We start from the raw sequence: 21,122 nt of genomic DNA, 5'->3' as shown, positions 1-21,122 counted from the left end.
GAGTTCTGAAAATAATTTTTTAGTTGTTATTTTTTTCTAAACAAAATATATATTTTTTTATATTTTATTTTAATAATTAAATAATAAATTATTTAAAATACCATACATTTATTATCAATTAATATAATTATTTCAGTTGTTAAATTTAAGATAAAATAAATATATACTATCTAAAAAAAAGCTTTAATAAATTCCCACTTAGAATGCTTTGATCTTAAGCAAATGCAAGTCAATTCCCCCTTAGAATGCTTTATCTTAAAATAATGATTAATATTATTGATAACTAATTAATTAATTAATTTATCAATAATGGTCGTTTGGCGTTTATGCTTTACCATTCAGTCGGCAGCCTTGCATGGCACGTTTTCTATAGCTTAAGTTTAATATTAACTAAAGTCTCTTTAGTGGCGTATAATAAAAGGAGCAGTGGGCAGAACCTTGCAAGTTACATTAGAGTATATATTAGAAAAGTATCAAAAGTGCCCTCCCCATGTGGTGGAATTGACTTGCAGTGACTTGAGAAGTTAAGTATCAAAGGAGCAGTGGGCAGAAGCTTGCAATTATTCAAACTTCCAATCTCTCTCTCTCTTAAGTCTGTGTCTGAATTAAAATTTGTTGAATTTGATGTTTGATTGATCGGCTACAGAAGGCCAGTGGAGAGAGATGATCCGCGAAGAGAGGAGGAGCAGCAGCAGCCGCCGAGAGAGTAGAAAATGCGAATTTAGTAAGAAAGAAAATGTGAATTTTATTTCGAAGATCGGATCGAATTCTAAGATCAGTTTTGCAAAAGATACCAAGATGTTGACTGGAAGTTTTGCAGGTTTCCGAATTCATTTTCTGTTTTAGATTCACAATTAATTATCAGTTGATTGAGTTGTAGTGAAATGTTCATTTCGATGTTTTTGGATTGCGAAGCCATTGAACTCAAACAGCGTACGTCGGTCGAGCAAAAGGTGACCAGAAAATTGGAGACGTTTTCGAGGAAGGCCGGCAACATTGACGTCCCCAGCACCAGCAAGAAATGGTAGGCGACCGATGAAAAGCTACCGGAAAATCCAAATCACACCCCCATTTCAGATTGATGACGATGTTGGAATTTATTATTGTTGCAGGGGTATTTTGGGGAGAGCGTTGTTTTATTCATCTTCATATTTACTTATGAGCGTTGGTTTTTTCGAAGGGTTTGATGTGTAAAATAAAGTATGAGATTTTAAATAAAAGTTTATTGAGTGGTGTAGGAGCCACAGCCGCGGAAGGAGCAAAGGATGCGAACAGAACTCCAAAGGAAAATGTGAATTTGGTAGAAAGAAAGACAAAGACGAACGTCAACTCAAAACAGGTTTTATTTCGAAGATCGGTTCGAATTCGAATAGTATTGCAAAACATACCAACAAGAAGTTGATTGAAAGTTCTGCAGGTTAATTAATGGTGTTCCGAATTCATTTTGATTGCCTTTTGGATTTCACAATTAATTAGTTGATTGAGTTGTAGTGGATTCATGTTCATTTCGATGTTTTTGGATTGTGAAGCCATTAAATTCCAAGAGTATAAGTCGGTCGAGCTGAAGGTGACCGGAAAATTGAAGATGGTCTCGAGGAAGGCCGGCAACATTGACGTCCACGGCACCAGCAAGAGATGGTAGGCGACCGATGAAAAGCTACCGGAAAATCCAAATCACCCCCATTTCAGATTGATGACAATGTTGGAGTTTATTACTGTTGCAGGGGTATTTTGGGGAGACTGTTGTTTTATCCATCTTCATATTTACGGTTTGGCGTGTTACCCACATGTGTAAAAAATATGGTATGAAATTTTAAATAAAAGTTTGAGTGGTGTTTTAGTATTTTAAATAAAATAATAATCTTTATGTATTTTTATTTATGAATCATCCGTCATGTTTATATATATATATATATATATATTATAGAAAAAATATATTTTTATACGAAATATATTATATGAATAATTTATTTGAACAAAAAAATAGTATTAAAATATTACATATTCACATAAACTTCTAAAACAAAAACCTAACATGTGTATGTCCATTTTTTCCATGCTTTATCATCACACCATCTACATTTACATTAACTTTTCAAAAATAAAAATTGGCACATGTAAAATTATTTTTTTTACACTTTATTTATATTATTTTACATAATATTATACAATCAAATATTTTTATGTTAATTATGCGAATAAAATGTTCATACCTCATACTTTAATAATGTCTAGAGAAACACTAAAAAAATCTTTATGTCATTATCTTCCGACTTCTTGTTTGTTTGTTGCCGTTTGAAAATATTATCCCAAGACTTGAAATATTTTACAGACACTTGATATATTTTTAAATATTTTATTATTTTTTATTTTTTATTTTTTCCTTATCGCGTGGAGATCACGTGCCTCAGCCTCATGCGTGCCTCACATGTGCCAAGCTTTTGGTGCCTATGTTGGACTAGTGGAACATACCACACACCTCCAATTGTCTTTTCAAGCTAACTTCTTTTTTTTTCTTCATCTTTTCTTCTTTTTTTTCTCTCCATCTTTATCTTTTCTTTTTTTTTTTACTTTTTCTTTTTATCCTTCTTTCTCAGCTGAAAAGCGGCCACACTATTGCCCTCTTTCCTCGCCGCCTTGTTTTTCCAACGGAACTCATGTTTTTCGACCACCTTTTTTATATCACTCAATTTAACATTAAATCTTTTCATTTTTGTCCCATAAAACCCCTTGAATTTAGATATAGAAACCTTTTATGAAAACCACTCAAACCCGACCAAAACATGGTGATTTCATCCTAATTTTTTTTTGCTAAAACCCTACATTCTTTTTATATCAAAAATCACCCCGCAATCTTTCAAATCTTAGCCTACTATCACTTTTCATCATCCTGAGATCGAAACCTCGAGGTTCAACCATTGCTTATAGTATTTAAGTTGTAAAAGTTTCAAAAATTACACTTTACCTCCTTTAGTGTAAGGGCTCATTCTCGAATATTCCTGCTAATATAAGATATTCGAAATGAGGTCATCATAGTAGTAATATAGAACAAGATCATATTAAAACAAATGATTCATTTCATTACTAGCAGCGAAAACTTAAATAAGGATTAGTTACATTTTCAAGATCTCATGAGTCTACACTCAACGACCATACAAGATAATAAGAGATTCAAATGCCAATAAACAAAATAAATTATCATCAACCACAAGCCTCAACCAATCACTAACTAAGATCTTCAAAATTAGGATGCGTTTTCGTACACCACTATCCCTAGGCTGTAGTCCTACTGGACCCGCCCCCAATAACAGTCTTTCCTTTAGCTGGAATAGCAAAGAAGATCAAGTGAGACACAAAGCTCAGCAAATTGAGAAACAATAAACAATGTATAGGATCCAAGAATATGGTGACACCAAAAAGAGTAATCAAATACTCAAGATATATATATATATATATATAAGATTCATAATCTATGACTTTATCAATTCCAAGTTAAATGTATCATGCCACCGTATACCATTATGTGAATGCGCATATGAACTTCAATGTCAGTATTAGATCTCGCAAATCATCAATCAACACATGCCATAGTGCATGTAATATCCCAAAATTTTGGAGACAATAATAATGATCAAATCTTGGTATTTGAGGATTTAAGGTAACAAATAATAGTAGAAATAATGTAGATAATAACAATAATCATAATAATAATAAAGAGTAAATCAAATTAACTTAAATTAATTAATATGCTTATATATGTGTGGCTGTGTGCCGGTGCTTGGAGGCCAAGTTTTGCACAGTGGCCTTTTCTCTGAAGATTAAAATAGAGGAGAGAGGGGGAGAGCTCGTGAGAGAGCAGGGAGCCAAGAGATGGAGAGAGAGAGCTAGTCAAGAGGGGGAAAATGAGAGAGTGAGATAGAGAAAGGGAAAGAGATCGAGAGAGGGAGAGATGGCCGACCAGAGGAGGCGTGATGCAGCGACGACCATGAAAGCTGGCTGAGTAAAGCTCGGCCATGGCATCCGAGGGAAGCCGCAGCAACGACGAGCTTCGGGAGGTCGCGATAAAGGTAGAGCAGCCACGACCGAGATTGGTGGCGGAGCTGGTTCGCAGTGGGGCGAGGAAACAGCCATGGCGGACGGCGGGGTTGTGCGTGTGTTCTGGCGGTGGCTGGAGATGCGGTGGTGTCAGGCAGGGGTGGCTCGTAACGGTTGCAAGGCTGACGGTGTGGACCGAAGATGGTGGTGTGGCCAGCTGCAGCGATTGGTGGAGCTAGATCGCGGTAGATGGTCGCTAATGCACACACAGGGGAGAAGGTACGGGAAAGAAGAAGAAAAAGAAAAAGAAAATGAGAAGAAAACGAAAGAAAAGAAAGAAAAAAGAATAAAGGAAAAATAAATGCGTTTTGGGATTATTTCGGAGTGAAAGGTAACCAGGTACGTGGGTAAAAATTATTAGAAACGGTATATGTTTAAGAATTTTATACGGCTAAATTATTTATATTACACAGTTAAATTTGCTTAATGTAAGCCATGATTTTATTAATTGCTAGGAAACGTTTTACTTCGCAGCAGAAGTACAAGAAAGGCAAGAAATGACCATAGTTTCTTATATTTTGTCCCCTCCCTTACTCTAATTCGATGTCTAGCATTATTTTTTGAGTTATTATTCATTTGTTTTAATTTAAATTAAATCTGCGACTTTTAGAATTTTTATTTGTTGAAAGCCTACGGGGGTTTGTACCGCCCCCAGTCCTTTCAGAATGATACTGAATCTAAATTGGGGACTAGGTTCCTAGATGTGCAGGTTTACTTATGGATTTCTCAGGTTTATTTATGATTTGGCTAGGGCTATCGAGTAGTGGGGCAGTGGTCGGCTGTCTGGTGACTTTGGAGTAGACTATCGTACAGCCCTAATGTGGATCGTAGGGCAGAAGCTCCTAGTCACTGACCGTTAACCGGTGCCGGACACTACTGACTAGTCCTGTCATTATGTGAGTTATGTGATTTTCTGCATGATTTGATATATTGTATTACCGTTCATGGTTTGATATGCACATAGGTACGGGTTTCATGTTGGGGTATTCATTTACTGAGTATGATTGGACACGGACATTCTAGTGTGGTTAGATTGCATCTTGCACGGGTATATGCATCGCATATGGTTTACTATGTGGGCGGAGCATGGCCTGATGCCTGGATATATGGGCGCCAATGTATAACGTTGTTGCTCACTACGCCATTGCATTTTTATGTTCATTGCATGGTTACTATATGTTTAGCAGATCTTGGACAGGAGGACCGTTCCGAGGGAGCCTATGGCTCGATTATTCTTCAGCTCGAGTGTCGGGAGTACCGATGCGATATTCAAGTGACGAGAGCACCAAAGCAGGACAGCACGCACAAGTTTGCTAGAGATTTATGTTGCCTTTCAGGGCAGTGGCAGGTTGGTATGGGACTTGGGTGCCGTGTGTCTTATGTGGGCCCCAAGGACCGATACGTACTTTTATTTACGCTTTTATGCTGTACTGGGCATCTCATGGCTTGTATGTGCTTAGGGGTTGATGTTCTAGGGAAAGTTTATTAGATATGTTCAGCCTTCATTTCTTTATGCTTGCTAAGTCTCTTGACTCACTTTACTTTCCATCATTCCAAGTAATGGCAGTGCGAGTTAAGGGCAAGGGAGATAGCATCTAGAGGCAGAGTCGGTATGGTGTACAGGTAGTTTCATCAGTCCCCGTCAATTTTGATATTTGAGAGGGATTATCTCTCTTATGTTTTTACTGTACCAAGTCATCTCTCGTGTCTCGTGTATGTTAACACGGGAGTCTGTACTCCGCTGTGTTAGCGGAGTACCCGTAGTGCATGCATGTGTTTAGCTTAACTTCTGTTGTTTTAATTCTTGTGTATGCATGCCAAGGTGGTTTTTATCTTGTATTTCATTCTTTATCCTTCCGTAGGCACTCCCGTTCGGGCAGTCCAAGTGGTTGGGGATATCCGGGCAAGGCTGCTTATAGTACATCATGTAAATAAAATCTTACAAATAAATATGGAGCCAACCTGTCGAGCTATGACCACCTCGTCCCGCGTCAGGTGCTCTAGGGTAGCATTTACCCATACCAAGTATTTTACCATCATCAGATAATTCAACATATCTTACTTCATAACATTTACCATGTTCAAGATGTAAATTATAACACAGAGATAATTTTGAGAGATTTTATTTAATGTTAAAGCTTGATTCAACATTTGAGGAGTATTATGGATTTAATGTGTTATTTTTCCTATCTTATAATTTTCTTGAATTCATTTAACTGGTGCCATTATACAATTACTTGCATTCATGCTCATAGTTCAATCATAAGAAAGAATGGCAACCCAAAAAGAATTTCATATCAACGATTCCTTAAATTTTAGATTTATTTTGTGGTGATTTCAAAGGACTGATTCAGGTTCAATATTTGATCAATTACCCCAAAGAAAGTTTTGAAATTTAAGTTCAATAATTCTAGTTTCAGGAACATCAAATGGATTTACAATCGGAATTATCCACCAAAAGTTATCCCACAAACACTACCACAATGTGGAATTCAAAATAGTAAAATTCCAAATTTTTTGCCAGGATTGACGGGGCCATTATGGACTCAATATGAAACCAAATAATGCGGGTAATATATTGAAACGAAGCTTAGGATGTCTAGATTATAGCCCAACAAATAAATCTCAATTCGAAGATGGGAACAAAAAGTTATAGGCCAAAGAACACCAGGTGGTTAGACACCACGAAAACATAAGCTACAAATTTCTTGACAAAAATTAATCGAGTTGTTACAGGATCAAAGCGTAACCAAATCATTCGAATAATACATTGAATCAAATCCTATGAAGTATAATTTCCTACGCATTGAATGGATCTTAAATCGAATATCATTAGGCCCGGACCCATAGACAAATTGAAGAGCCCATTGTCTCAAGGCTCATAAATTTGAAAAGAAATTTACTATTTTGCCTTTCTGTCAAAATAACCATTTTGCCCCCATATAAATCTCTCCCCACCCCACAAAAATCTGTAGAATGTAGTAATCTCTCTAACAAACTCTCTCTCATTTCTTTCACTCTCTCAAGAACAACTCTCCACTACAAAAAATCCGTAATTTAGTGACGAAAATTTTCAGTTGCTAATTAGAGACATCTCAGTGACGGATAGTTCGTCACAAATTTTTTTTTTTTTTAAATTTAGCGACAGAATATTCTGTCACTAAATAACTTTTAATATTTTTTATTAAATTTTTTAATTTAGTGACGAAATATTCCGTCGCTAAATAATTAAAAAAATTAAATTAAATTAAAATTATTTAGCGACAAAAAATTCCGTCACTAAATGATATAACAATTTAAATTAAATTAAATTATTTAGCGACAAAATATTTTGTCACTAAATAATAAATATTTTTTTTAGTGATGGGGTTATCTCATCGCTAAATTTTTCTTTATTTTTTAATTTTTGTTTTTTAGCGACGGATGGCTAAATTTTATATTTTTTATTTAATTTATATTTATTTTTTCGTGATGGGTGTGATCTGGTCACTAAATTTGTATTTTTTTATTTAATTATTTTTATTTTTTAGAGATGGGTGCAACGCTGTCACTAAATTTTAATTTTTTATTTAATTTATTTTTATTTTTTAGGGACCAGTGGAACCTGTCGCTAAATTTTAAATTTTTTATTTAATTTATTTTTATTTTAGCAATGGGTGGGACCCATGGCTAAATTTTATTTTTTATTTAATTTATTTTTATTTTTTACCGACAGATGCGGCTCTGTTGCTAAATTTTAATTTTTTTTATTTTTTAGTGATGGGTGTGACCCGTCGCTAAATTTTAATTTTTTATTTAATTAAATTAAAATTATGTAGCAACGAAATATTTCGTCGCTAAATAATAAAAAATTTAATTTAAATTAAATATATTTAAAAATTAATTAAAAATAATTAAAAAGTTAAATTTATAATTAAAATTTTAACGATAGTACTAATCCATTGCTAAAAAGAAAAAATAATTAAAAAATAAAAATTATTAATTATGTATTAAACAAAGATTAAATAAAAATTAAAATTCTTACTATTAAATGCATATTTTATGTATTTTATTTACAAACCAAAATATGTAAATTGATAAGATATTGTAAAATTTGTAATAAGAAATATCTATTAAACTAATTTTTAATCAAATAAATTTAAATATTTAAGAGATTAATTAATTACAACATTTAAGTGATACATTAGTTGAGTTAAAATTTACAACATTTATTTTTTTAAGTACTTATTTATGAATTTAAAAGAATTAAAATTTAAAATATTAATTTAAATTAAAATTAAAACAGCTGGCAACTAAATTTGTTATATAATTAATATGTGTAGTGTATGTACTAAGTAGGCATGCAGCTCGGACAGTCATGTGAGCGCGCGCACACTGGGGACCAAGAATCGAAACTAAGGGGAAGAGAAGAGTGTGCACCTCTACATATGGCGACTTAAAGGGGCGCCACTTGGTGCTTAGAGGCAACGCCACATGAAGCCCGAAAGGCAGGGGCGCACACACGTTTGCTCGGCGCATGCCATAATTATTTTAATTTTTTTAAAATAAAAGTCAGTGACAAAACAATTCTGTTGCCAATTCGAATTTTTTAATTTTTTATTTTTTATTGTGTATTAGTGACGAAAAAATTTTCGTCGCTGAATAGTGACGGAATTTTCATCGCTAAAATAATATTTAATTTTTTAAATAATTATTTTTTATTTTTTAATTCCGTCCTTGAATTGTGTCATCGCTAAATTCGGTCACTAAAATTTAGCGATGCCATTTTTAGGGACAGGAAGTTGCCTGTTGCTAAATCTATCGCTAAATTTTTTAGCGACGGATATTTCCATCGCTAAATGCTGTTTTTCTTGTAGTGCTCTAAATCATTGATTTTTTGAAATTCAGTCATCTGATCTTAGATCTGACCGTATTTTTACCGTGAAAGTGGCATCGATCTACAAGAAGGTAAGTCTTTTAGTTTTATCAACAATTATTTTTAATATAGATGCATGATATATACATATATACAGACGGTTTGGGTTAGGCCGAAAGTTTAATTTTAGATCTATAGAGATTCGATCGTTGGATCTTGTTGGTTTTTTGGTATGTTAGTCGATGGGGATAAGGGTGTCGGGTGGTTACCTCTGATCATCGGAAACCACCAGCCACAGTGGTTGGCAGTTGGGTCTGCCAGTGAGATCTCCTTTTTGAGCTATTTATATTTTTGTTATGTAATATCTCAAAATTTAGAAATAAATAATAATTATTCAAATCGGTGGTGTTTGAAGACATTGTTGAATATTTGGGAATTTAAGAGGAATTATTTAATTATGTGATTTTGAGGAAAATAAGGAATTAAATGTAATTAATTAAATTATTTGGAAAAGATTAATAAATATCAATTATTGTATTTGTGGTGATTATTGAATATTTGTGGGTTAAAAGGAAATATTAATTTATTTGGTATTTGGAGATTTAAGAAAAATGTTTATTTATGTAATTTTGAGTAAATAGGAGATTTAGGTATTTAATTAAATTATTAGAGGATATTTATGAAATTAATGAAAGAATAAAATAAATTATTTTAGTGAATTTTTTGGAAACTTGGGGTGTTAGAGAAATAAGTGTAAATGGAAGTTGGGGCATATGAGTAATTTAAGGGAAGTTGTGGGTGCTGAAAAGTGATTTACGAAATTGGCCAAAAGTCATTATAAAATTAAATGGGTGCATTATATGTAGTGAAGAAGCGGCTGGAGCAGGCGGTTCGAGCGCGAGGAGGCTGAGGCGAGGTTGTGGGTTCGAGCAAGGGGAGAGGCGCGCACGCTGGAGGATTTTGGCTGATTTTTCAACCAAAACCTTGCCCAAAACAGCGTCATTTTGGGCAAGGCGGTGGCAGCCATGCGCGGCTGTTGGCGCGCCACGTGGTGCACACTGGGCCCTCCGCTGAGCTTCGTTTTTAAGGCCGATTTCGGCCATTTCGCGAGCAAAAATCAGAGAAGAAATGGAAGAAAGAAAATGAAGAAGAAGCAGCACGAGCAAGGGCCAATTTTTGGAGAAAATTTGAAGATTAAATTATGTTTAATCGTGGTCTAATTAATCAGGTAAGTAAATAAATATGTAATAATCATTCTGTACGGTTGGAATTTTATTTTGGGTCCTATTTTGTTAATTTTGGGAGTTATTCTATTTTACAGCATGTATTATTTTGGTGGCATTTAAGCGTAAAAACCCTGTAAACGACTAAATACAGGCAAGCTCTCATCTACCCTTACAATTTCTTTCTATTTTATGAACCCCTCTCTTTCCCTTAATTCATTTCGGTGTCACGTATTAATTATATAAATTAAGGTTATTATTAGTATGATTTAATTTAAATTAAATATAAAACTCGTTGGGGTTTTATTTACTGTGTGCCTACGTGGGATTATAGATGGTTAAATTATTTATATTCTACAGTTAGATTTAATTAATATGAACCACGGTTTTATTAATCGTTATTAAACGTTTTACTTCGCAGCGGGAGGGCAAGAAAGGCAAGGAATGGCCGTGTAAAGGCAAGTTCCTAAGCCTTTTCTCGTGATCTTTAATTCCCATGAAAGACCCATTGATTTCTCGTATTTTATCCCCTCCATTACTCTAATTCGGCGCCTAGCATTATTTATTGAGTTATTATCCATTTGTTTTGATTTAAAATTAAATCCGAGACTTCTAAAACCTTATTTCTTGTGAGCCTACGGGGGTTTGTACCGCCCCCATTCCTTTCGGAATGATGTTGAACCCAGCTTAGGGACTAGGTTCCTAGACGTGCGGGTTTATTTATGATTTTCTCAGATTTATTTATGGTTCGATCGAGCTATCAAGCAGTGGGGCAGGGGTCGGTTGTTGGTGACGTTAGGGTAGACTATTGTACAGCCCTGAAGTGAACCGTCGGGTGGACACTCCTAGTCACTGGCCGTTGACCGGTGTCAGGCACTGCTGACTAGCTCTACTAGTATGTGATTTACTGCACGATTAGATTCATTATATTACTGTTCATGATTTGATATGCACATGGGTACGGGTTGCATGTTGAGATATTCATTTATTGAGTATGCTTGAACACAGACATTCTAACTTGGTTAGGTTGCATCCAGCACGGGCATATGCATCGCGTGTGGTTTACTATGTGGGCGAAGCATGGCCTGATGCCTGGATGTATGGGCACCAGTGTATCACGTTGATGCTCGTTATGCCATTGCATTTTTATGTGCATTTGCATGGTTACTAACAGTTATTAATTCTCGGACGGGAGGACCGTTCCGAGGGAGCCTATGGCTCGGGTGTCGGGAGTACCGACACGGACACACAGGTGACGGGAGCACCGACCTAGGATAGCACGCCCAGGTTTGTTGGAGATTTATGTTGCCTTTCAGGGCAGCGGCATATTGGTATGGGACTTGGGTGCCGTGTGTCTTGTGTGGGCCCCAAGGACCGGTATGTGCTTTTATTATGCTATACTATTATGTTGTAGCATCTCATGGCTTGTGTGTACCTGGGGGTTTATTCTGATGAGAGTTTTCTGGATACATTCAACCTTCAACCTTCAACCTTTCTTTCTTTATGCTTGCTGAGTCTCTCGACTCACTTTGCTTTCCATCATTCTAGGTAGTGGCAGCGTGGGCCAGGGCAAGAGAGTCATCTTTTAGCGGTAGAGTCGGTATGGTGTACAGGCAGTCCCATCAATCCCTGTCAACTCTGATGGTTGAGTAGGATTTACTCTATTACTTTTACTGTGCCAGGTCGTTCCTCGAGTCTCATGTACGTCGGCACAGGAGTCTGTGTTTATTTATTTATCATGTAATCGCTGGGCTAGCGGGGTACCCGTAGTGCATGCATGTGTTTAACTTTGCTTCCGCTGTTCTTATTTTTGTGTATGCGTGCCAGGGTGGTTTTTGTCTCGTGTTTCATTCATTTTCCCTTCCGTAAGCACTCTCGTTCGGGTAGTTCGGATGGTTGGGATATCCGGGCGGGGGTGCTTACATGTTATGTTTTTTGTAAATATATATATATTCTGTAAATATTCTGTAAATATATATATATTCCATATATATCATATTCTGAGATGTTAATGTTTTCTGTGTGCCTTACATATACAAGTTTTGTGATATAGAATTTGATTTTATAGTTTGAAATCAAGACCCAACAAACATATTTAATTGGGTTTAATTATTTATATTTTATTTGATAATTTAAATTTATAAACTCAATTATGATTAACTAGAATCTTAATGAATTAGAAGCTCTGGTAATGGGTTATGAGTAACTAGGATTTTATGCATTTATTGATTTGGAAAAATAAAAAAAAAATTATTCACCCATGGTAGGTAGGTATTGAGAGTAAATTCTCTGTTGAGATCACTAGTGAAAGAAAATTATACTTGTTACAGTTGCATCTGCAGAAAAAAGTTTTTACAAGTTGAAATTGATCAAGACTTATCTCTGCTCAACTTTGTCACAAGACAGATTGAATGGATTGACTATGTTGTCTATTGAGAAAAAAATGATCGAATAACTTTATTATGCAAATTTGATTGATATTTTTCCCTCCAAAATTGCAAGGAAAGTAGTTTTTAATTGATCAGTTAGAAAATTTTCAATTTTATTTAGATATGGTATGAATATTTTTTTTATATTTTATTATGAAAAATAAAACTTGAATGTATACTATGATTTGGGAGCCCATTTGTACATTTCAACTCAGGACTCCAAAATCTCAGGTAAGGCACTAGATATCATCATAAGGAGATGTCCAATGCCTTATATAGGTGTTATTCGGATGGATCAAAAGGCATACGAATTGATTTGAGTAATTCGGTTGAATTTGCAACTTGTTCAAAGGCCATTCCGATTCTACAATAGCTTATTCGAATTTTTTCTTTGAATTTTGGTAAGAGTGATTCGAATTGGGGTGTATCTATCTAAATAGGCTATTCTGGGCAATTTTGACATTGTTTGGTAATCTGAGCATAACTCTCTCATCCGAAATTCGATTGAGGTGATTCAAAATTCTATGAAAATTCAAGAAAAATATTTACAACTTTTGTGTTTTGAGTTTTAAGATATTTGGGCTTTATCAAGGTTGAAATCGGGTTTGAAGTTGCTACTATTGCAATACATTCGAATGTGACTATATAGTTTCTACAATGTTTGGTATTCTGGGCATAACTCTCTCGTCTGAGCTTTGATTTAGGTGATTCAAGATGCTATGGAAAGCCAAGAAAAATATCTACAACTTTTATGTTTTTAGTTTTTAGAGATTCAAGATTAATAGAGGTCGAAATTAGGTTTGAAATTTGATTAAATGGATTTTTTTTCTTTTTGGATATAGTTGGCATATATATTATATGAGCTATCCGAATCAAACAATGGCTATTCGAAACAAGGGGTTATATACAAGAGGCTATTCGAATCATGGTATTATGATATAGGAATGTTATTCGAATGAAATAGGGTCTGCATAAGGGCCAATCGAATCAGGAGATGGCTATTCGAATCAAAGTGTTATTTACATGAACAGTGAGGGAGAGAAAGAGCACCATTTGAATAGGTTCCCAACCTATTCGAATGGCCTTATTTACACAACAGTGAGAGAGACAGAGAGAGCTCCCATTCGAATGAGCTCCAATGCACAAAGAGACATAAGTATAAATATACATATGTATGTGGGTTGTTCGCACTAAAACAGGAGAAATGAAGCTCTCATTCAAATGAAATAGGAGGGAGAGGGAGCTCCCATTCGAATGGCTCCCAACCCATTCGAATGCAGCATTACTTATACAGTGAAAGATAAAGCTCATATTCAAATGGGCCTTATTCTCTTTATATATATAAAAGTAAGATAGTCTTGAAAAAAGAAATTTCTCCCAAAACTTGCATTAATGATTTGTAATTAATATTTATTGCATTAATAATTTATATTTTGTAATTTTCATTAATAATTTAAATCTTTCAATTGCTTTGAAATAATAAGTAGTAATAAGATTTCCCCCCAAAACTTGCATTAATGATTTGCATTTAGTACTTATTGCATTACTAATTTGTATTTTGTAATTTGCATTAATAATTTAAATCTTTCAATTATTTTGAAATAATATGTACTGATTATTATAAAATTAATAATAGATTTTAAATACACGAGTTTTTCCATGCTAATCATGGATTTTTTAATACATTATTATGTGAATATTAAATATTTAATTAATCCGTCAATCAATCAAAAATAAATACTATTTATGAGGAATATAAATAGACACTTAAACTATTAATTAAGTCATAGAAAATTATTCATTTATATAAAATTCTATCTTTATATAATATAATATAAATATTATATATTATAGTAGAATAGTATGCAAATATTTCTTCCCTCCAAAAATCTGCCAAACTATTTTTTACATCTAAAATTTGTATTAAACTTGCATGAATTTTTCAATGCTATTAATTAATCAAAAATAAATATTTTCTGTTAGATCTTCTCATCAATTAATCTGTCAATCAATCAAAAATAGTTTGATTGATTATATTAAAGTAGAATAGTTTACAAATTTTTGTTCTCTCCAAAAATTTGTCAAGCTATTTTTTGCCTCTAAAATTTGTATTAAATTTGCATGGGTTTTATGAGAAATATTAATAGACAACTTAAACTATTAATTAAGTTATAGAAAATTATCTATTTATTTAAAATATTATTTTTATAACTTTATTCTATATATATTTATATAATATTAAAATATGATAGTCAAACAAAGTATTTTGCCAAGTGTCAATCAATGGTGAATTTGGTTTCTCAAAAACTTGCATTAAATCAAAGGTAGTGATTAATTAATTATTAATTACTTTAATAATTATATTATAGTCTTGAAAATGTGATATATTAACAAATTCATAAAAAATTATTTAAGATTGTTAAATTCTAGGGTTTTTCAATGTTAATTAATATTTAAGGTATCACATTTTTAAGACTACGGAAGAAATTAAAATTCTTATTTTTAAAATTTTGTTATTATTGAAAAAACTTATTCTTACTCATATTTAAGAGTTTTAATTTATATTTATAATTATAATGTAATAAATAGAAAATAACGAACATCTTTGAGTGAATATATTATAGATTTTATAATATTTATTTATAAATAAAAATAATATAATAAATAAAAAATTTTATAAGTATTTTGTCAAGTGACCTACTTAATGTGTTAATTATTCTTTAGCACACTGAATGGCATTTTATTGAATTAAAAATGTTCTCCATTAGTATATTGAATAGCGAATAATTAACTAAACTTAAATTTTGATAAATAATTGAAGATTAAAAAAATTATAATTATCAATTCTGTTAAAATTATTTAAAATAAAAAATTTATTTTTAAATTAAATTCTCCTGTGTATCACACGGGTTCACCACTAGTTAATTACTTATATGTACATATAACATCACTTACCTCATGGAAGTGAACAAAACTCCCGTTTCTTAACAAAGATGTGCCATTCCAAAAATAAGTTTGGGGGTAAAACAAACCCCATTCGAAACATCAAAGAACCGCGAGATGCTTAGCAAGGAAATTCAAAAGAAAATAATGTTATAACAGGAGGAAGAAGAAGTTACATGCAGAAATAGATATATATATATATTTACAGTCATCACAATAAACTAAAATGAATACAGAAATCGCATCAGTAGAAAAATGGAATCGGCTAGCAATGTATAAAAGAACTTGCATTGTAATTACAATGAGAGTGCAAGAAGAACTTGCCTGATGATTTCGCTATACAGACTCCTCTTGAAGCTCCTCTGCGCCAAAACGAAAATGAGAAGAGAAGACAGAAAGGAAAGAAGAAAAACTAGAAAGAAGGAGTTGCAGAAAGGAAAATGCAAGCACGCAACAGATAAAGGTTGCCGATTCAGATGAAGCATGAAGAGGAAATGCAACAGTCTACAATTGTGACTTGGTAGGAAGACCTAACTGCCATTTCCTTCCAAAGACGGACAAAGGGTGACCATGGGTAATTATTTAATTTATTATGATTTTCTTTTAAAAATTTCAATTCTCAATTCTCAATTGGGCCCATCCCATACTGTGGGCCATTCCATGGCCCAACTCACTGACCCAAATAATATTCATCATCTAAACCCATTCATAATATAATTAAAATTATAAACATATCTCAATGACCCAATTCATTTGGACTTTTCTCACATTTTTGAATCACATTTAGATGGACTACCAAATTCTTATTTCCACTTACACTTTATTCCATAAAAAGAAATATTTAAAATCCTCAATTAATTAAAGAAAAAATTTTGAGCCCATAAAAAAAATACCAAAAAGTACATAGGTCCCCTAACGGGTCGTTACATTTAGTTTGCTAATTTCTAGTTTAGCCCCCTTATTTTGTCCCTCTACTTTTGGTGTATTATACTTATTGATTAAAATTTGAACTTTCACTTAAGCCTTTAAAATTTCTAAAAATTATGAAAAAGACCCCAATAATCTTTGAAGAATTATGCTAACACACTATACTTTGGAAAATTATGATAAATTGGAAGTTCTTGAGAGAATTAATTTACCTTTACACCCATTTCTATTTATCTAAAATGACATATCTTAGTTTTTTAATTTATCTTTAAAATGTGGAGTATTACGTTTATTGGATGGCATTTGACCATTACAATTTATTGTCGTTATTTTAGGTAAAATTTTAAACATAATGAGTCTTTGTATAATGCTAAAAATATTTAAGAGACTATGAGTTCAAATTTTGTCAACATAGTTATAGAAGATATGCTAACATGACCTTATGTTTACTTGTATAATAATATAGATATAGAAGATATGTAATTATTGACTTTATCGGCAATCCATGGTCTTATTTGGAATTTTTTATATTCTTATGGAAGATAAATGCTATGTTGCACAAAAATGGAAACGAAAAATACAGAAACGGTATTTTTTAAAAAAGTTAGGAAACGAAAACCCAAACTGTAGTTTTAAAAAATATAGGGGTGTATGTGAAATCAATATATAATTTATATACTATAAATAATATTAAGTTATAATTTTGTAAACCCTATATTTGCTTTTCTCTGCCCTGAGAGAGACCCACGCCCCTTGCTATCAATGGCCGATTGCCGCCGCTTCTTCCGTCTGCCATCGTCGCCAACTCGCCGCCTCTCTTGCCGTCAACGCGTCTATTGCCCTCGCCCTCGATCTCACCTTTCTCACAGTCGACACATCTTTGCCATCGTTGTTGCCTCTCTCGCCATCGATGAATCTCTTGCCCTTACCCTGGCCTTCGATCTCGCCTCTCTCACAATCGACGCGTCTCTACCACCGTCGCTCGCGTCTCTCGCCATTGAGGAGTCTCTTGCCCTCACCCTCGCATTCGATCTCTCCTCTCTCACAGTCGAAGCATTTCTGCCACCGTCGCTCACCTCTCACCCTCGTCGCCGCCCACCGCCGTACACCATTTCTCGCCTCACCATTGACCGTCACCGCACACTCCATATCTCACCTCGCCACCAACCGCCGCCGCCTCGCCTCTCAGTGACCATTGTCTTCCTCACTACAGGTGACCATGGTTTCTAGAAACGCATTTCAAGTGTGAAACACATTTCCCACATTTTCTATAAATTGCGAAATTGCCCCCCAAAATGTTTCGCAATTTACAGAAACGGCTCGAAAATTGTTTTGGGCCGTCTTCACGTTTCCGAACGGGAAACAGTTTGGAAATGCCGAAACGGCGCCTCCGAGCCGTTTCTGTGCTTCATAGGATAAATGTTGGCATACATAATTATTGTTGATGTAAATAAAAAATAAAAATATAAACAAATTAGAAGATTGTTATTGTTGATATTTGACAATAATTTGTTTATTCTTATGAAAGATAATTATTGTTTGTATTTGACTGTAACAGTTTATTTTTTAAATTTTAAATAAAATAATTGTAGATATAGTGGTGAATTATTTGATAAATTAATTATTATTAAGGAATAATGAGTTCAAATCTTGTTGATATAATTAATTTTTATATTTTTTATTAATATACATAAAGTATATTTTAAGAGAATACTTTATTATTAAAATTTTATAACACTAAAAATATGTATTTACTTGTATAATAATAGGTATAAATAACATTTTCAACTACTTAAAAAATTGAAATGTATATTTAACAAATTAATAATTATTGGTACAACCTCAAATTTATAGAAAAATATACTGAAAGATTGTTAAAGCCATATCCATTCACAGCTACTTGCATCTTGCACATTTTTGTTAAAACAAAATATTGGTTGATTGGGATTAGGGGTGAAGTGGGTATTTCAACCGTTCCCACTCCAAGTCAACATAATTAAAAAAAAACTTATTTACCAATAAATAAAACAAACTATTAACTCTTGTGTGTGTATATATATATATATATATACATATATTTGTGGTGATTAAATAAACTCTAATATTATTTATAACACGTATATGAACTTTCTTTTGTGTACAGGCAAAGCATTGGGTTCACGCACTTTTTTAAAAAAATGATCTTAAAGATTAATTTTTAATTTTTTAAATAAATTATAGATTTAAATTAATTTTAATACTAATAAAATTTAAACTTTAAACTTTAAATTTTTTCCTAATTTACATTTATAAAATTACAAAAAATTGAGAGTTTGCACCTTATAAAAGAACTAAGAGTTATTCCGCACAATGCGTTAGTTTTCTTGTAAATAAATAATAGTGATGTTTGAGTTATATTTTTTGTAAATACTGCTAGTATCAGTTTTTAATTTTTTTTTAGAATAAATTTGTACTTAGAATATATTATAAATTTTGTTAGCTTTGTTACCAAAAGTGTTATCCATTATAATTTTGTTGTTGAAGTTAAAAAGTTTTTTTTTTATCGATTGTAATCTTAATTTTATATATTTTTTTAAAAAATAACCCAAGAAATCATCACATGTATGGAAATTGCTTAAAATAGAACTATTATCATCTCTAATTACATTTAATAGCAAACTCTCATATCTGAAATTAAATTAATATTACTAATCTTTTATACTAAAAATTGGGGATTAGCAGGTTGGTGCTAAAATTATCTTAACTAAAATATTATTCAAATCTATATTCTCAAATCCAGTCTCTATTTTAATTGCTACCTTGTTTTATTTCTTAGCATCCGTTATCTGAAAATTCACAAAAAAGTCATGTTGTCAATTCATCCAGATGCGTGTATGTGTGACATTTTTTTTCTTTTGCCATAAATAAATCTCTCAGTATATGACCTGGACTCATTCAGAAAATACAAATTTAAATTTGGACTGCAACTGTATTTGTACTATAAGCACCCCCACCCGGATATCCCCAACCACTCGGACTACCCGAACGGGAGCGCCTACAGAAGGGAAAAGAATGAGACACAAGACAAGAACCACCCTGGCATGTATACTCAAAAATGAGAGCAACGGAAGCAAAGCTAAACACATGCATGCATTAAAGGGAACACTGCTAGCACAGCGGTCACAAGATCAATAAATGAAAACAGACTCTTGTGCCCATACACGAGACTCAAGGAATGACCTAACATAGTAAAAATAATAGAGTAAATCCAACTCAACCATCAGAGTTGACAAGGATTGATGGGACTACCTGTACACCATACCGACTCTACTGCTAAAAGTTGACCCCCTTGCCCATGGCCCACGCTGCCACTACCTGGAATGATGGAAAGCAAAGTGAGTTGAAAGACTCAGCAAGCATAAGGAAAGAAAGGCTGAAGACTGTATAGTTCTAATAAGCTCTCCCCCAGAACCCCAACCCCCAAACACACACAAGCCATGAGATACAACCACACAATAGTATAGCATAATGAAAGCACATACCGGTCCTTGGGGCCCACATAAAACACACGGCGCCCAAGTCCCATACCAACCTGTCGCTGCTCTGAAAGGCAACATATGTCCCCACAAACCTATGCGCGCCATCCCGGGTCGGTGCTCCCGTCACCTGTGTGTCCATGTCGGTACTCCCGACACCCGAGTTATAGGCTCCCTCGGAACGGTCCTCCCATCTGAGAATTGATAACTACTAGTAACCATGCAATGCACATAAAAATGCAATGGCCTAGTGAGCCCAACGTGATACACTGGCGCCCATACATCCAGGCATCAGGCCATACTCCGCCCACATAGTAAACCACATGTGATGCATATGCCCGTGCTGGATGCAACCTAATCAAGCTAGATGTCTATGTCAAAGCATACTCAATAAATGAATATCCCAACATGCAACCTGTACCAATGTGCACATCAAATCATGAATAGTAATATAATGAATCTAATCGTGCAGTAAATCACATACTGGCAGAGCTAGTCAGCAGTGCCAGGCACCGGTTAACGGCCAGTGACTAGGAGTGTCCACCTGACGGTCCACTTCAGGGCCATACAATAGTCTACCCCAACGTCACCAAACAGTTGATCAGGCCCCATTGTTTGATAGCTCTAACCGAACCATAAATAAATATGAGAAAATCATAAATGAACCCGCACGTCTAGGAACCTAGTCCCCAAACTGGGTTCGGCATCATTCTGAAAGGAGTATGGGCGGTACAAACTCCCGTAGGCTCACAACAAATAAAGTTATAGAAGTTTCGTATTTAATTTAAATAAAAACAAATTAATAATAACTCAATAAAGAATGCTAGGGGCCGAATTAGAGTAAGGGAGGGGATAAAATACAAGAAACCATGGAGTCTCTCACGGGAATTAAAGAACAGGAGGAGCGGGTTAGGAGCTTGCCTGAAATCGACTGATTCCTGCATCTTTTGTACTCTCGTTGTGAAGTAAAATGTTTCTTAGTAATTATTAAAATCATAACTTTAATTAAATAAATCTATCATGTAAAATAAATAATTTAGCCGTCTAAAATCCCATGTAGGCTCACCACAATTAAAATTCCAGTGAGACTCATATTTAATTTAAATTAAATCACACTATTAACATCCTCAATTTA

The 21,122-nt window shown here is 33.7% G+C and overlaps 1 protein-coding gene across 3 annotated transcripts in view; it reads left to right on the top strand.

The window, feature by feature from the left end:
* The first annotated feature begins 465 nt into the window (after positions 1-465).
* The window catches only part of LOC127810883 (uncharacterized), a 40,950-nt gene continuing 20,293 nt past the window's right edge, over positions 466-21,122 (top strand). For 2 of the 3 annotated variants that reach the window (XM_052350466.1, XM_052350467.1), the window contains exons 1-2: positions 466-820; positions 916-1,024. In XM_052350466.1, coding sequence (XP_052206426.1) covers positions 664-820; positions 916-1,024 — 266 coding nt within the window. In that variant the 5' untranslated portion in view covers positions 466-663. Of the gene's footprint in view, positions 821-915; positions 1,025-1,238; positions 1,418-1,529; positions 1,882-21,122 lie in introns of those variants that run through there. The other variant, XM_052350465.1, reaches the window with a different exon arrangement.

Source organism: Diospyros lotus, chromosome 10, assembly GCF_014633365.1.
Source record: "Diospyros lotus cultivar Yz01 chromosome 10, ASM1463336v1, whole genome shotgun sequence".
NCBI classification, from domain to species: domain Eukaryota; kingdom Viridiplantae; phylum Streptophyta; class Magnoliopsida; order Ericales; family Ebenaceae; genus Diospyros; species Diospyros lotus.
This window is presented reverse-complemented; position numbering and strand designations above follow the sequence as displayed.